The sequence below is a fragment of the Podarcis melisellensis genome (genome assembly GCF_964234715.1).
Source record: "Podarcis melisellensis genome assembly, chromosome: 14".
NCBI classification, from domain to species: Eukaryota; Metazoa; Chordata; class Lepidosauria; order Squamata; family Lacertidae; genus Podarcis; species Podarcis melisellensis.
Window position 1 is genome coordinate 6,554,698 of NC_138546.1, and position 18,552 is coordinate 6,573,249.

General features: G+C 45.5%; 2 protein-coding genes across 3 annotated transcripts in view; one reads left to right on the plus strand and one right to left on the minus strand.

Annotated features, from left to right (window-relative positions):
* SLC5A10 (solute carrier family 5 member 10) overlaps positions 1 to 18,552 on the plus strand; it is a 98,940-nt gene that overhangs the window by 49,887 nt on the left and 30,501 nt on the right. The window lies entirely within an intron of this gene.
* FAM83G (family with sequence similarity 83 member G) overlaps positions 1 to 18,552 on the minus strand; it is a 42,049-nt gene that overhangs the window by 17,280 nt on the left and 6,217 nt on the right. For both annotated transcript variants that reach the window (XM_081889136.1, XM_081889137.1), the window contains one exon: positions 7,245 to 7,412. In XM_081889136.1, coding sequence (XP_081745262.1) covers positions 7,245 to 7,412 — 168 coding nt within the window. The remainder of the gene's footprint in view (positions 1 to 7,244; positions 7,413 to 18,552) is intronic.

Genomic DNA, 18,552 nt, shown 5'->3' on the forward strand with positions numbered 1-18,552 from the left:
CATTTCCAGCAAAATCAAGAGTGTTTATTTGCGATTGCAAGCCCCTTGGGGCAGAGGGGGTCTTTTCAAAGCATCATGGAGAAAAGATTGCACTAAATGCATAGATGAAATAGAACGACACTGATACAACGCAACACAACAACTGGGGAATCAAAAGAAAGGTTAAGGAACAAGCCAGCCGAGACAATCATTGTCACAACATGTGTGACATGCCAAAGGCTATAGATAGAATCTCCGGGAGAGTCAAACAGACCTCTGGATTTTCCTGCCTTTCCTGTCTTAAGCGTTTCCCAGTTGGATTTCTTAACTCCTAAAACTGCCACTTTCAATTTTGTATGTCCCAGATTTGAGGAGAGTGATGGATTTATGGATTGTAAAAATACATCACCGGGCCAACTAAGAACATGACATTTTACACCTCTTGACAGCTTGGCAAACATTGGCTTGAGGGGGAGCTGCAAAGTTGTGAATGGAAAATGTGGGGCTTGGCTTGGTTATTTCCTCATCGCCCTTGTTCCAGAAGTGTTTTCATTCTTCTGACTCAGGCTGATACTGTAGTCTCTTTTGCTGAACTTGATCGGAAGCCGGCAAGCGGTAGAAACTGTATGGCTGTTCTCTTCCCAGTAATATGGTATTGGTAGCAGTCCTAGCAATTGACAGCATCGCATTGGTTGTTGCAGATATGTGTGTCGAGACAACAGGAGGTTTCAAAATGTAACCAGATTGTCCAGAAAGACAAATGTGACTAAGGCTGTAACCCTATGCACACTTACCTAGGAGCAAGCACCACTGAAAACGATGCTGCTCTTGAGTAAACATGCACAGGATTACCGTATTTTTCGCTCCAAAACACGCACCCGACCATAACACGCATGTAGTTTTTAGAGGAGGAAAATCCGTAGGCGTGCCACCCGTAGGCATTCCCTCCATAACACGCACAGACATTTTCCCTTACTTTTTAGGAGGAAAAAAGTGAGTGTTATGGTGCAAAAAATACGGTATGTTTTTAATGAGGAAGCCAATAGCTCTGGTGGATGATGATTAATAGTGATTTAGATCTGAGTTATACCGCTTTGAGCAATGCCTCTACTATTGAACGGGAAGCATGACATCCAGTCAGGCTACTTGCTGGCAATAATAATATGTACCTCCTCTGAAACAATTATGTGAATCTGCGTTGCAAAACCACGCATTTGCCTTTATGAATAGTTGCGCCAAACCTGCAGCGTCAGCATGTGAGAAAGCAGAAAGCTCTACTGAGCTTAAAGCGACAGGTTTCGGACAGCCCTGGTCTTTCTTCCCCAGTTGTTCCACAGGTTCTGCTGTCAGGGCTGGAGTCAGACACAGGTCAGCATGAAAGACGCAAGGCTCTGTTGTTAGTGAAGTTAACTCTTTAGTCAAGGAAACAACATACAACTCAGCAATGCTTCCAAGTTGGTGTTGTTCCTATGGAGCAGTTGCTGGGACTGAAGATCTTCCCACCTTTCACCTGGATGTCTCCCAAGCAATCTCAAACTGCACCTCTGGCCTCTGTTCTGCGCTCCTGATTATTCTGCACGTTCTTGGAGACCAGGGAGGGAAGGAACTTGTCACAGCAGGAGAGGAAGACTCCCTGGAGTCTTCAGCAGCCTCTTGACCCCCCTCCTCTGCTTCAGCCTCAAAGTCTGAACTGCTCTCTGTCACAGGTTCTTCCTGCTCACTAAACCCTGTTGCCCCTTCAGCATCCAGACCTCCTCCTAATCTCCCTCTGACCTCTCAGAGGTGTCCCACCACCAATCCCCTGGCTCTGAGCCTTCTTCCTCTGGGGTTTCCCTTGGGGGTTTCCCAGCTGTTGCTTCCCACCCCACCCCCTTCGTCCTGCCAGTCCCTGACACCTCCATCCTACTCATTGTCCCCAAAGCAGTTTTAAGGCAGACAGTCTCCTGACTAATAGGTTAGGCTTGTTTTTGGTTTTGGCTGTGTTTTTGTCTTCCACAAAACAAAGCAAGGAGGGCTCCTCTTTGTTGAGGTTTCTGACATTCCCTGGTTTCTGCCGCAGCCAGATGCCATTTGGCCGACACATCTCTACTTGGAAGAAGAGTTGTCTAACCCAAAAGTGAGGGCCGGCCAGCCTCAGAGCATGCGTCATCCGTTTTCTCTGTCTGGGCCTTCCCTTTTCAGAAAAGCACAAAAGGGGAAAAGGCGTTCTTTGGGCAACACCCATCTAAGAAAAGAAGAAGGGAGAAGAATCGCCGAATGCTCTTGCAGCAGCCAAAAATGCCCAGCTTCCTCCTCTCAGGATGGCATCATCGTTAAGGAAGCCCTGTTTGTTTAAGCACCCAATAGGAAGAACAACAGAAGCAAACACCCGCAGATGAATGAGTGACCCGGGAACAACACAATCTCCGCTTCTGCAAAGGGGTGACTCACTTGGCAAACACTCTCTCGTTTGATAGGGTTTCTCATTTGATAAGGTTTCCTGAGGTGCTGTGTGTTGACCCATTGCACTAGCTAGTCGAAGCTTGCCTGCTGCAGAAATCAATGTCAGAGTGGCTCAGGGATAGCATTGCTTCCACCTTGCTTTAACGGGCAAAGGTTTGCGGAACTAAGAATGCAAGCACGCGATATGTAAGAAGGCCAGTGGCTCAGACCAAAGGCCTATCTAGTACACATTCTGATTTCCAACCAATGTTATACAGTGGTACCTCGGGTTAAGAACTTAATTCGTCCCGGAGGTCCGTTCTTAATCTGAAACTGTTCTTAACCTGAAGCAGCACTTTAGCTAATGGGGCCTCCCGCTACCGTGCAATTTCTGTTCTCATCCTGAAGCAAAGTTCTTAACCCGAGGTACTATTTCTGGGTTAGCGGAGTCTGTAACCTGAAGTGTCTGTAACCCGAGGTACCACTGTAATTATTATTATTATTATTATTATTATTATTATTATTATTATTATTATTATTATATTTATACCCTGCCCATCTGGCTGGGCTTCCCCAGCCACTCTGGGTGGCTTCCGATAAAATATTAAAATACAGTAATGCATCAAACATTAAAAGCTTCCCTAAACAGGGCTGCCTTCAGGTGTCTTCTAAAAATCTGGTAGTTGTTGTTCTCTTTGACATCTGACAGGAAGGCGTTCCACAGGGTGGGTGCCACTACCAAGAAGGCCCTCTGCCTGGTTCCCTGTAACTTGGCTTCTCACAGTGAGGGAACCACCAGAAGGCCCTCGGCGCTGGATCTCAGCGTCTGGGCAGAACGATGGGGGTGGAGACGCTCCTTCAGGTATACTGGACCGAGGCCGTTTGATCCCAAGATTGGTCCCTGGCATCTCTGGGTAGGATGGGGATAAAGACACCCCCCCACCCCGATATATGGCGAAGCTGAAAGTTGGAAGTTTCAGAACAGAAGAAAGCATTTCTCACACATCACTTCGTTAAACTGTAGAACTTGCTCTCGCAAGAGGCACTGGCCGCCTCCAAGTCAGATGGCTTGAAAAGAGGATAAGGCAAATTCATGGAAGATAACTCTTTCAATGGCTTCTAACCAATATGACTATGTTCCGCCTCCAGTAAAGCTTCTGATACCCACTGATGGAAATTTCAGAGGGGAAAGTGCTCATGAGCTTGAATCCTGCTTGCTGGTTTCCCATAGGCTCTCTAAACCTCTGGAAACCCTTGGGAAAAAAACCCTTTTAAAAAAACCAAAACCATCCACCAACTTGATCACAATTGCTCCCTCCAAACCTCCTTTCTCAGAGTCCAGCTCTCCAAAGCAGCCTTTCTCAACCTGTGGGTCCCCAGATGTTGTTGAACTACAACTCCCATCACCCCTAGCTAGCAAGGCCAGAGCTCAGGGATGATGGGAGTTGTAGTCCAACAACATCTGGGGACCCACAGGTTGAGAACCGCTGCTCCAAAGGCTTCGAAGGTCAATGTAAAGACTCGTGGGATTGCTAGCTGCTATTTTCGCTCCATTTTCATGCTCTTTTGGGGCTGCTTTTGCCCCTTTCTGTGCCACTTCCAGGTTCGCAAAGATACGTGCGTAAATGGGGAGTTTCTTGTATTCATTTACCTGGCTGTATTCATCAGAAATAATTTCCTTGGAAAGGTGTGACTTTTACAGCCATTCATATCTCCAACCTTCCTTTTAAGCCGCCTTTGAGTTTATCAGTCGCTGAGCCTGTTCTCCCCACTGCGATCGCTTCCTCAGAACTGGCTGCATCCTAAAGTAATTCCTGGGAGAGGTGTGCCGTTTCCTGAGCAGCGCAATAGATATGGATTCCAGAATAAAACAGCTGAACGGGGAATGTCAAGTATGCCTCCTTTTTCCTTGAACCAGCCGAGTCTAGGTCAGAGGCTGTGGTGTTTATGAGACCCACGGGTTAAAGTGCGATTGCAAGCTTGAAAACGAAACCACAAACTCTTGACTTTGGCACAGGTGACGTTTGACTTCCAAAAGGGCAAAATGTGTGGCTCTGATTCAGCAGCTGAGTCCCTGAGTTTCCCCGTGGTTGCTCTTTAACAGCCTTCCTCCACCACACATGGCCTTTTCAGCTGTGATGGAGAACACCAAGGGGGTTCTTCCTCTGTTTTCAATACCCCTATGCACCATGATCAATGCTACGCCAGCATAAGATTTCCGGCATTGTGGATTGAGTCATCACTGTGGCTGAGAATGTGAGCTCAGAGCCAGGAAGTCTCTGACTCTATTATTATTATTATTTCAATTTATATACCACCCTTTATCAAAAGATCCCAGGGCAGTGCACAACATTAAAAACACATTACAGAACTTCAGTGATAAAAACATAATAAAAAAGCATACGGACAGACAGCCTAAAACTTTCATAATAATAATAACAGTCCTCTCCCCCACACTTTTAAAGGAACGGGTTATTTAACAGCCATAGGCCTGGGTAAAAAGGAATGTTTTTTGCCTGGTGCTGAAATACATGTAATGATGGCTGAGATGACTGGCAGAATCCGAGACCAGGGAGAGGAGAGGGTTGAAGAAGATTGGAAGAAATTCAAGATTTATCTACGGAAACATTGTAATTTGGTTGAATGTTAAGAAGGATGCTAGATCATAAATAATTTGGCACCATTAAATTAGAGGAGTTATGAAGATAAGTTAGATTTAGGAAAACATGAATTATTTAAATTTTTGGGATTTGAACATAGGGTATTTGAAATTAGAGAAGCAACATGAGAAAGTCAGATAAGAAGAATGGAAATACGGTGATAAATTGCTGAAAAATTTTATAAGGTTGAAAGTGGGAGCGGGAGACGAGAGGGAGTCCAAAGAAGCTATGAAACTATGCTAAGATGTATGTGATATTGTTCATTTTTGTGCATTGTATTTAAAAAAATGGCAATAAATATTTATTTTAAAAAAATGAAATACATGTAATGAGCCTCTCTGGGGAGAGCAACTGGGGAGCCACCACGGAAAAGGCCATACTCTTCATCACATTGCAAGGGACCTCAGAGGCCATGTAGTCCCACCCTCTCATCCAGGATTTGTAGTGCAGGATCTTTCGAGGGCACAATCCCTTACAGTTGGGCATTCAGTCTCCGCTTAAACACTTCCAGTGAAAGTGAGCCTGCCACCTCCTGAGGCAGGTTGTTCTCCTATTGAACACCTTCACACGGTTAGGAATCTTCTCCTAAATCTGCTTCTCTACTGTTTCCACACATGTGGTTCTAGATCTTTCTTCTGGAACAACAGAGAACGAGCCCACTCCATCTTCTGAGGGACACACCTTCAGATGTTTGAAGGATGGTTCAAATCTCACTGTGTAGCCATTCTCTCTTAGCCTCAGTTTTCCCCCTCTGCAAAATGGGGATAATAATTTTCAGAGATGCATATGCTCTCGGCTAAGCAAATTGGAATTATGTGCCAAGGACTGTTGTATTCCCCGAATGTTGTATTTTCTTTTTTAAATGCATATATTCTCTTCACATAAATTAGTCTGCCATCTTGAGTGTTTTCTACAAATTATGCTGGCTTTGGTGCTCACAAGAAAGGACAAGTAGCTGCTCAGGTCACTGACTGAAGTGTTTGTACTGACCCCTGGGAATTTATTTTACCTACCTCTCTGGCATCTGAGATCTTACTCTTTCAAGCGTATCTTTACATTAATCAATCCTAGAAACTTTGAATTGTTGTTGTTTTTTTAAAAAATAAATCTCAGGAAGTGGAATTTGATACCACATTTTGCAGATTTCCCAGGCCTGTGTGACATATACACAAACCTTCAGACCACTTTCTGGGGTTGTTGAAAGGATTTGTTGAGAGAGTGTGATGTGAAACTCATCAAAGACTTTACTAAAAATAAATACATATTGGGTTGTACCTTCTCATATTGGGAGAAGGCTAGTCCTTCTCTGACTTAGACCCGTTGTAATTGATGGGCGTGACTAGGGATGCGGGTGGCGCTGCGGTCTAAACCACTGAGCCTCTTGGGCTTGCCAATCAGAAGGTTGGCGGTTCAAATCCCCGCAACGGGGTGAGCTCCAGTTGCTCTGTCCCAGCTCCTGCCTATCTAGCAGTTTGAAAGCACGCCAGTGCAAGTAGATAAATAGGTACCGCTCCGGTGGGAAGGTAAACAGCATTTTCCGTGCGCTCTGGTTTCCGTCACAGTGTCCCATTGCGCCAGAAGTGGTTTAGTCCTGCTGGCCACATGACCCAGAAAGGTGTCTGTGGACAAACGCCGGCTCCCTTGGCCTGAAAGCAAGATGAACGCCGCAACCCCATAGTCACCTTTGACTGGACTTAACCATCCAGGGTTCCTTTACCTTTACCATTCATTTACTCCGGGTAGAACTGTTGAATTTGGTTGGATACAGTTCATTCGTAGAATCACAGAGCTGGGACCACGGGGGGTAATCTACTCCAACCCCCTGCAAATGGAGGAATCTTTTGCCCAGCGCAGGACTCGAACCCACAACCCTGGGATTAAGAGTCGCATGCTCTTACTGACAGAGTTGCTGGCAGAACTGGTGCCATAGTGACTGCATGCAAACCCAGGACCTTCCTACCTGGATATATAAATGGATGGTGAGTTCTTCCATCTTCTTTAAAGCAAAGGGCATGGAATTTGGGAAAGTTGCAATTTCAGTAATGAGAAGCTAGTAATGGGAGAAGCTACTGATTACACCTTTGGCTTAAGGGATCACTTTGTGTTTTGTTGTACCTGCCAGAGGTCCCTTTTTTACTACAGAAATCTAACAGGACGACTCTTAGGGATCAGGGCTGGCCTTACCTTTAGGTGTCCAGTGTGCATCTGGGCTCGCTCGCACATCTGGAGGAAATATTTCAAGTTGGTCTCGTCCAAGATGATGTAGATGCCCACTTTCCGCTTGAAACCCGCGTCCAGGAGATCTTTGAAGATGTCTACATCCGTGAACATGTCCATGACCACAGCGACAACCTGTGGAGAGAGGCAGAGCACTTGATCACACACTTTCAAGAGTATCTTTGCATTCATGAGGGCTAGAAACTGGATGGCGTTAGGAAGCAAACTTCCACTGGCATGCTAGGGTGAGCTTAGAAGAATACGCGACTTACGTTGGGGATTTAGCTTGGTACCAAAGGCCTTCTCTGCCTCAGTTTGCTCTCTGTTGGAGTAGCCCTTCCTTCTTAGAAGAAAGCAGATTGTACCTCCCCCCCCTTTGTTTTGCATATTCCTTCTCTGGCTTAAAAAATTAATCATCCTGTTTATATTGCGTTCAGAGCCTTTCATTCCAGCATATCAGTAGGGTTCCTTGTGTAAGCCATTCATTAATTTAGCATTGCTTCCATATATATATATATATATATATGCTTTCGTAGATTTTCACGGGTACAGGAATGCAGGTTTTGGTGTCCTCGGGTGTCTTCCCGTGTAAAAGTTGGGGTGTCTAGGCGACGTTTCGACGAGGTCTCACTCGTCATCTTCAGGCTGGTGCTTTCGGCTTCTTGTTACTGGAACAGAGCAGGATCTCAGTGTTTGAGTTCCTATAAATACTGTTGAGGGGGTGTGGTGTATAGCCTCCAATGTTCTGGGCAGAGAGGAAGTTCCCAGGCTAGTGTGCCTTTTCTTCTTTTGTTCCTTAATTACTTGAGGGATATCTTGAGTGATTTCTTGAGTGATATCCTGAGTACCACTTAGGTGGGTCATTGGGTGTGGATTAGTTGCTAAAGTCTTTGTGTCTTGACCTCTTGAACTTTGTGAAGAGTTTTTCTGAGAAGATGGCTGTACTGCACTTAGTTGTGCTCTGGCTTGGCTTCGTGTATAGGGGCGAGCTGTGGTTTTGTGGCCTGTGTCAGCCAGATCTGTGTAGGGATTGCAGGGGGGTGCAGCATCCGGAGGTGCCACCATGGTTTGGCTACTGGATGGTGTCTGTAATTTATCTGTGGAGAGGGTCTGGGTTTGGGTCTGGTGTGGTTGATTGGTGATGGCGTTCTGTGTGCCTCTGGATCTGGTGTCAGTTTTTGTGGGGAGGGCTAATTTCCAGATGTCTGGCAAGCGGGATGTGTCGTCACGCTTGTTCATGTTGTGAGGGAAACACCAATTACAAACACCAATTACAGACAATTACAGACACCATCCAGTAGCCAAACCATGGTGGCACCTCCGGATGCTGCACCCCCCTGCAATCCCTACACAGATCTGGCTGACACAGGCCACAAAACCACAGCTCGCCCCTATACACGAAGCCAAGCCAGAGCACAACTAAGTGCAGTACAGCCATCTTCTCAGAAAAACTCTTCACAAAGTTCAAGAGGTCAAGACACAAAGACTTTAGCAACTAATCCACACCCAATGACCCACCTAAGTGGTACTCAGGATATCACTCAAGAAATCACTCAAGATATCCCTCAAGTAATTAAGGAACAAAAGAAGAAAAGGCACACTAGCCTGGGAACTTCCTCTCTGCCCAGAACATTGGAGGCTATACACCACACCCCCTCAACAGTATTTATAGGAACTCAAACACTGAGATCCTGCTCTGTTCCAGTAACAAGAAGCCGAAAGCACCAGCCTGAAGATGACGAGTGAGACCTCGTCGAAACGTCGCCTAGACACCCCAACTTTTACACGGGAAGACACCCGAGGACACCAAAACCTGCATATATATATATATATATATATATATATATATATATATATATTCTGTTTTACCATTTAGAATATTCATTTAGACAGCCTTAAAATATCAATGACTTCCCTTCTTCTCTTTCCATGGTTCATTTTGCAAAGCATAAATCCCTGCATATTTTATATAAACTAAACCATTCAGTATTCCATTATTACGTCCATCAAAATTTATTTACACTGTTGAATTTATCTTAATGCTGCTAATGTTTTCACATTTTCAATAAACACTTTCCAATCTATTTTAAACGAATGTTCTTCTTGTTCTCTTGTTCCATAATTTAGTTCCGCAAGCTGTGCATATTCCAGCAGTTTAAGTTGTCATTCTTCTATGGTTGGGACCTCACTCGTTTTCCATTTTGGGGCTAACAAAACAGTGGTGTACGTAAATAACCTTTTTTGACACCTGGGAATTTCCACCTGAATTATCCCCAGCAAGAATCCCTTTTTTTGGAAAGGTGCTTTTAAACATTTTTTTCAATTCATTATAAATTATTTCCCAATACTCTTTTACCCTTTTATAGATTCACCACACATGAAAGAACATACCCTCGACCTCATTGCATCTCCTTACTTCCTCTCATTGCTTCCTCTCTATGGGAGGTAAGGATGCTCTCACCTGACCCATTTCACAGATTGGGAAGCTGAGGCACACATGGCTAAGTGGCATGCATATGCCATCAACTCAATCCACTAAATGCAGATCTATCGATTAGGCAGTGCCTCTCGTCCTGACCTACTTAAGCTTCCCCTCTGTGCAGCTGGCCAATTTGCTAGCTGCCCAACATCACAGCCCTCTCATCATCTTCGTTATCACCTAATAATGATCTGTCGCTGTTTTCTTTATAAAGCTTATTGCAATTGTACAAAGCACTTTGTAATTATTATGAATCTATAGCCTTTCTAAGGGACGCAGGTGGTGCTGTGGGTTAAACCACGGAGCCTAGAACTTGCCGATCAGAAGGTTAGTGGTTCGAATCCCCACGACAGGGTAAGGTCCCGTTGCTCGGTCCCTGCTCCTGCCAACCTAGCAGTTTGAAAACACATCAAAGTGCAAGTAGATCAATAGGTACCACTCCGGTGGGAAGGTAAACGGTGTTTCCATGTGCTGCTCTGGTTCACCAGAGGCGGCTCAGTCGGTCCAGTGTATCTGAAGGAGCGTCTCCTCCTCCATCGTTCTGCCCGGACACTGAGGTCCAGCTCCGAGGGCCTTCTGGCGGTTCCCTTACTGCGAGAGGCCAAGTTACAGAGAACCAGGCAGAGGGCCTTCTCGGTAGTGGCACCCGCCCTGTGGAACGCCCTCCCATCAGATGTCAAAGCGATAAACATCTACCTGACATTCAGAAGACATCTGAAGGCAGCCCTGTTCAGGGAAGTTTTTAATATGGGACATTTTAGTGTATCTTTCATCTTTGTTGGAAGCCGCCCAGAGTGGCTGGGGAAACCCAGCCAGATGGGCGGGGTACAAATAATAAATTATTATTATTATTATTATTATTATTATTATTATTATTATGATGATGACCCGGAAGCTGTATGCCGGCTCCCTCGGCCAATAAAGCGAGACGAGTGCCGCAACCCCAGAGTCGTCCACGATTGGACCTAATGGTCAGGGGTCCCTTTACATTTACCTTTACCTTTATAGCCTTTCTACTGCCCATTGCAAATGTGTGACGCACTTCGTGCACAGTTTATTGACTTCCTTATTCTATTTACATTGCACCTATCCTCCAAGCAGCTCGAGGTGCCACACATGGCTTCTCCCCAGCCCCATTTTATCCTAACAACAACCCTGTGAGGTAGATTCAGCTGGGAAGCAGTGACTGGCCCCAGGTCACAGAGGCTCCCTGTTGTTGTAAACAAAACCTGCCCTTCTTCCAAGAGCCTGTATAGAGTCCTTATGTGGGTTGCCTATTGGTAGGAGAAAATGACAGAGGCCAACCAGAGAATATTGAGAAGCAAAGCAGCTAGTAAGCCTGATCTTTATTGATCTGTTGCAACTCACCACATGCAGGAGAGAGGAGGAACCCAGAACAATGGTGTGCAAGCCCTTATATAGACTTTTGAAATTTGCACCCTGTAGATCAAGACCCCCCCCCCCCGTACATCATACCTACATCACAGAAGGGCTGAAATCTGAGTGCTTTGTTTACCTCCTATCTGCCAAGTTACCTGTTTAATGGTCACTTGATTGGATTGCCTGGGGAGCCTGGCCAGTCGTTTGTAATGATAAATACTTAGTTCCTGATCCAGGTCACAGGCTAGTAAGCCTGATCTTTATTGACCTGTTGCAACAGGGTGCTCCTCTCACACGCAGGAAAGGAGGAAGACCTAGAACAAAGGTGTGCCTGCCCTTATATTTGTTGTTGTTTAGTCGTTTAGTCGTGTCCGACTCTTCGTGACCCATGGATCCCATGGACCAGAGAACGGCAGGCACCTCTGTCCTCCACTGCCTCCCACACTGCCCTTATATAGACATTTTTAATTCCCTGCCCTGGAGCTCAAGACCACTCCTCCATACATCATACATACACCACAGAAGGGTTGTGTAACCCAAGACCACCCCCTACAAACATCATACCTACATCACAGAGAGGCGATCTAAAACAGAAATTTGAATGTTGTTGTTTTTCCTGTCTGCCAGGTTATCTGATAATGCCTTATCTGATTGCCTTTGAAATAGTGATTACTAAATTCCTGTAACAATAGGAAGGTTTCCTAACCCCCCTCCCTCCTTGCAGAGAAAACATTTGGTTAGTTTGGGAGTCAAAATTGTTTCAGGTAGGTCTTCCTGTGCTGTGCTATATAACCTCGGGTTATATACGCTTCAGGTTACATACGCTTCAGGTTACAGACTACACTAACCCGGGAATAGTGCTTCAGGTTAAGAACTTTGCTTCAGGATGAGAACAGAAATCGTGCTCTGGCAGCGCGGCAGCAGCAGGAGGCCCCATTAGCTAAAGTGGTGCTTCAGGTTAAGAACAGTTTCAGGTTATGTACGGACCTCCGGAACGAACGAATTAAGTACTTAACCTGAGGTACCACTGTACGTGCTTGGTTGGTACATTTATGAACATATATATATATATATATATATATATATATATATATATATATATGACCTTATATTTTCTTATAATACTGTTTAACCTGCGTTGCTATAAGGAAATGTTTGCATCCATGCTGGCAAGAGGCGGGTGGCAGCTTCGCTGGAAAACTGCTACAGCACACAAACAGTTTGGAAAGTGGCAACTGCTGTCAGAAAGAGGATTAACCTGGAGGCAGGGCTAAACAAATGCAGTTAGATAAACAGCACCCTGCGTCTGCTTGTTAAGGCAGTTCTGTTTGCTTGGAGGCACCAGTAGGTATCTGCTGCCTGGCTGGAAGCTAAGTTGCCTTTGTGCAGGCTCCAAAGGCATCTTTGAAGATTTCCCTTCCAAAGCGACGTTCTCGGCTTATATTTTTTTCCATTCTGAGTCAGGGTCGTTTTGCAGCATTTCTACGCCTAACGTGCGTGGAAAACATGCAGAGCTCTGCAAATCCGGTGCTGCAGCAATTTCATAGAATTGTGGAGCTGGAAGGGACCCAAACGTTATCTAGTCCAACCCCCCGCAATGAGGGAATCTCAGCTAAAGCATCGGCCACCCAACCTCTGCTAAAAAAACCTCCAAGGAAGGAGAATTCACATAAAATGTCAGAGATCAATTGTAAAATGTATTCTATCTAAAAACTGGGCAAAGAGGGAGCGTGTGGGACCTCGCCAGGGAGAGTATTCCAGAATTGTGGGGCCAACACCGAGAAGGCTTCCACCAAAGGTTTAGCTTGCATCCTTATGGTACCACAAACCCCTTTCTGTTTCCTTAGTAAGAAAAGATGTCTACCTATTTCCCACTGCCAGATATTATTTTTTTCCATATTTTTTCCATATTGATTGGTCTTAAGCATAGATTCCAGCCCACCTCTCTCTCTCTCTCTCTCTCTCTCTCTCTCTCTCTCTCTCTCTCTCTCTCTCTCTCTCTCTCATTGTCTTCTGCTTCTTTTCCCTTAGATTTGAACACACCAGCTGGGTATTCAGAATATGTTGTCGGTCTGCATTTCTGAATGGATTAGAAACAAAGGGGCATTAATGTCACTGTGGTTCAGATTCCTCCCAGTCTGTTTATGGAAGTGGAGAGGCTGTGCGGCCCTTACTTTCCTCTTTTAATTAACGCGTATAAAATGTCAGGTCATTTCGGTACTGGAGAAAAACAGGGGCATTATTAATTCACCTGTTTTCCCACCTTCTCAAAGGTGGCTGCTGGTCTGCGTCCAGAAACACACAATTAAGAGTCGGACGGTTAACTGTTGGGAAAGCCAGAGGTAGGAACAAAGTGAATTTTGCTAAGCACACCTGTTTATTCTCCCTCTCCTTTCATCTCCAGGACGCCAATCATTTTGCATCCTGCAATTACTAACGAGATTCATGGTTTGGGGGAGAGGTGCGAGTGTGGGGGAGAATGGGATTGTGCCGTAGAGAAAGGAACCCATTGGAGGTCAGATTGCAAAAGCATCTTTTAGGAAGCTGGTTTTCAGTTGTAGGTTGTTGAGAAGCGGCTGAATTGGTGTGAATTGTTGCCTTGGAAATCTCAGAACCCCTTTCAGCACAGGCTATGCTATTGAGGGGTGGCGCTGTGGGTTAAATCACTTAGCCTAGGACTTGCCAATCAGAAGGTCGGCAGTTTGAGTCCCCGCGATGGGGTGAGCTCCCGTTGCTTGGTCCCTGCTCCTGCCAACCTAGCAGTTCAAAAGCACGTCAAAGTGCAAGTAGGTAAATAGGTACCGCTCTGGCAGGAAGGTAAACGGCGTTTCTGTGCGCTGCTCTGGTTCGCCAGAAGCGGCTTAGTCATGCTGGCCACATGACCCGGAAGCTGTACGCTGGCTTCCTCGGCCAGTAAAGCGAGATGAGCGCCGCAGCCCCAGAGTCAGCCACGACTGGTCCTAATGGTCAGGGGTCCCTTTACCTTTACGCTATTGAGAACATCAGGACAATCCTTCAACGGGATCAGACCAAAGGCCCATCTTAGCACAACATCCTCTTTCCCACAGCAGCCAACCAGAAGGTAGTTGGGAAGCCCTCAAAGCAAAATAGAAAGGCAACAGCCCTGCCTGTTGTTTGCCTTCAACATTATGACTCCCAGGTACACTACCCCTGCAGGTGGAGGTTCTGTTTCATGCTCATGGCTCCCAGCACTAGGAATGGAGGATTTCAAGTTTCTGGAGGTTGCTTTGCACTGGCCAAACTACTGAATAAATCTGCGGATCCTGTAGCTTATCCCCCTTCGTGTCAGAATGTGACAATCCTGGATTTTTTCCTATGATGCAGTTTGGCAAAAACATTTTTGTAGCTCATAGAATTGCAGATGGCTAGGAATGATTCCATCCCACTTGGATTGCAAAGTGGGCTCACTTGATCCCGTGTGGCAGCATCACGATCCAAATTGGATCTGTGGCCCAATTCAGTATCTGCGGCTTGGTAGACTCCAGCTGCTCAAGACTTGCCACTATCAGGTCCAGTTTGCACTGTGGCTCTTTTAAGCCTCTCTGTCTCTGCCTCCAGTTCCTGGCGGTACCCTGGCAAGTGACATAATCAAAACGCGCCGCCAAGCTCAGAACTGACGGCCATGTTGCGAGGGGCAGAGAGGCAGGATCCGCTGCTGGGGCAGCGCTGTGAGGGGGGTGGGGTGGGGCCAAGCCTAAAAAACTGGGACGGCCGATTTCAAGTCAGAAGCTGTGATCAGTCTTTAACATCAGCAGTAACATCTAGACCATGGGAGCGTTTCAGCCCTGTTCTTGAATTTGTTCAAAATCTAAAACAGCTTTATCGTAGACTTAGTTGGTCTTTAAGGTGCTACTGGAAGGAATTTTGTTTTGTTTTGACTATGGCAGACCAACACGGCTACCTATCTGTAGCTTTATCTTGTATTCCTTTCTTTGAATTTGTGCCATTTAGGTTTTTATACCTTTTCGTAAAAGTAGCACTAGAATTTTCACAGTTGTGTCTTCAATCCCTTATCATTGTGCTTTGCCATCTTCACGTTTGGGTTTGTTTAAAACTTGCTATTTAGATTTTCAAACCTTTTTTGTAAATTCAGTATTAGAAACTGTACTTTTGAGTCTTCCATCCTTTATTACTGCGCTTTGCTTAACCTAGGTTGGGCTAGGATTATAATACATCAGAATTGTTGGGGTTCTACCCTTGTTTGAATTTTGGTCATTTAAAGTTTATGATTTTTCAATTTCCTTCTGAGGAAACTGAATAGTTCAGTGAAACGAGGTTTGTAGTCGGCATCCCATTAAGGCTTTGGAAAAAAACTTTTCCTTAAGCTTTTTGATTTTTATTATTTAGTTGATTTCCACAAGATAATATTTCTGGTCGATTACTTCTCGTTTCTGGGACCTTATGGCATGGCTGACACCCAACAGAGCTTGTGCAGATCTGTTGTCACCCAGAGTTCCATCTAGAAGCTTCTCTCGCACAATAAAATACAATTCTGTTGAGTCTTTCTCCCCACCACAATTGTTTGTGCCACACAGGCCTTATGTCATCTGGGCAGATGTGAGAGGTGATTACGCTGAGGGAAGGTATCTCCAAAGAACTTTGCCCTTGTGTTTGCTGCTCTGCTCTGCTTTATTGTCCTTCTACATCGTGCGTTCAGCTCAGTGTGATCCTCCCTCGATCCCTGCTCTGACCAAGGTCCATTCCCACACAGGCCAGGTTGAATCAGTGTGAGGGGAATGTGCTGCTTTCACAGAATTTGAGGTAACAGACTTGGAGCCCAATGCCAGATTTACGTATAAGCTAAGCAAGCTACAGCTTAGAGCCCCACTCTCTTGAGGGCCCCCCAACAAATTAAAGGAAAAAACAACCCTGGATGTACATTTCCAAAATATAAGATAAAAAGCAAATAAAATAAAACCTACGTACAGCAACAGTGTTTTGTGTTGTGTAGGCTTCTATGATGTAAGTAATGGCCCCAGCCTGCTAGCCTGCTCCCTAAAATATCACTGGTTTGCTCATTTCTATATATAGGGTGCCTGCACTCTGCATATGCAAATGGCTTTAGATACCTATTAGGTCCATAAATTACCATATAGCATATATTCAAAACAAAAAACAGTGACAGTTTGTTGTTGACAAAGGACCCCTGACAGTTAGGTCCAGTCGCAGACGACTCTGGGGTTGCGGTGCTCATCTTACTTTGCTGGCCAAGGGAGCCGGCATTTGTCCACAGACAGTTTTTCCGGGTCATGTTGCCAGCATGACCAAGCCGCTTCTGGCGAACCAGAGCAGTGCATGGAAATGCTGTTTACCTTCCCACCGGAGCGGTACCTATTTATCTACTTGCACTTTGACGTGCTTTCGAACTTCTAGGTTAGCAGGAGCAGGGACTGAACAATGGGAGCTCACCCCATCCGTCTGTTGTGGGGATTTGAACCGCCAATCTCCGTGACAAAGGACAGCTGGACATATAAAGGGACCCATTACCTTCAGTAGCTTAGGGTCTCATCAAACCTAAATCCGGGCCTCTTGGAGCCCATCATGAATTGCACATTGTGGGACTCAAGCATCCCACAGGTGATTTCCTGTGGTCATTTCCAGCTACGTTTTGAAACAAGAGTTGTAGATAAACCACATAACGACAGAAATTAGAGATGGAAGTAGGGAGGGGAGGGGAAATTCTATTCAGTTCACATTTAAGGCTGACTATCAAATGTGCATTTTCTGAAACAGTGTGCGGATTGAAACACAGCCGTTCTTCTTAATTCAAACCTCTACAAATTTTGCAGTGCATTTTCTCCAAGCACACAGTGCCTACCAAAGCACTTATAACAGGTGAGAGAGTCCATAAAAATGAACCTCATCATGAAAACAACATACATATGAGGAGAAATCGCTTCGAGAAACTTGTTCCTCAGTCAAAACTGTGCATAAAAATTGGAGAAATTTGCACCAAAATGCTGGAAAATTAACCGATGGAGATTTTTTTGTGGGGAGGTGGGTTGGGTGGAATCTCAATTTGCTGCAGAAATGTGAAGAGCTGAACCAAAGTTTAGGAAACTGAGAAACCGAGAGAACAGTAATGGGCAGATGCTCCCATCGCTCGTCTTGAGTAATGGGCCGTTTAGGCTGTTGCATGCATGCAGAAATTAGTTAATAAGAAGAAAGAAAGAAAGAAAGAAAGAAAGAAAGAAAGAAAGAAAGAAAGAAAGAAAGAAAGAAAGAAAGAAAGAAAGAAAGAAATCTGCAAACTGGCTAAGAGCAAGAGTGGGGAACTCTCTTCAATGCTCCTGAAGGAGTCACTAGGGGTATATAATGAAATACGGGTTTTTGAAAATACCCTGCAAAAATAAGCTTGTGCAGATGCACTGTACACCTCATTGGAATATGGCTTGGCTGCTGTGAAGGAACGCATGGAATGAGCCCAGGCAATGCTTGTCTGTAGCCGCTGGTGCATACTCAAAATGGGATACGTTTCCCAAACACCTCTTCAGATAATGCTCCTGACCTGCCATTCACAGTTTTCTGCCTCTGCTATGTGGGAGAAGGCCTTGAACGTGCTTGCTGATGGAGAAATGGCTCTGACTTAGCCGTCAAGGTGATTGCCAGTCTTGAGAGACGGGGAAATGCACGAAGTGGGGGCAACAGCAAACACGGCTAAGAGAGGACAGGAAGATGTCAAGCCAGCTGGAGGTGGATCTCAGAAGGATAGATCCAGTTATCAGAAGCACTGGGGTTCCTCCACATCACCCAGAAACCATTAAATTTGGGATATACGTTATGAGTGGTGCGGAACTCATCAGTTAATATGCATAATGACCAGCCATTGTGCACATTCGCCATGGAGAATGTGGACAGTCCACAAAAGCTTGTGTCATAAGCAAGGGCTGTAGCTCAATGGTAGAACATCTGCTTTGCATGTAGAAGGTCCTGGTTTCAGTCCCTAGCATCCCTGGGTAGGACGGAAACCCTGGATAGTCTCTCCCAGACAGTGTGGACAATACTGAGCTAGCTGGACAACTCCCTGTGCTCCTAATAAATTTGTTGGCCCTCAAGGTGCCACACAAGACTTGCACTAGCCAGCCTGGTAAGTACCGAAGCAAGGCATGAAGTCTCCTCCTGCCAACAGCCCAGAGGTGGACTTCCTCTGAACTTGGAGCTTCCATATAGCCATGGTGACTAATGGTGACCATCTTGCCTGCATCTGATGAATGTTCCAAGCTAGCGAATGACAGTATGGACTAGGGATGGTGTGACTGTTCCACAGTCATGCTTTGTAAGCCATTCAGCCACACATGCATGGCCACCCATGTCGCTGCATCTCCAGAGGACGCTTTGTCCACCTGACACACCACCGCTGGGTCGCAGCGAAGCCTCTAAAGCAGACACTTCAGG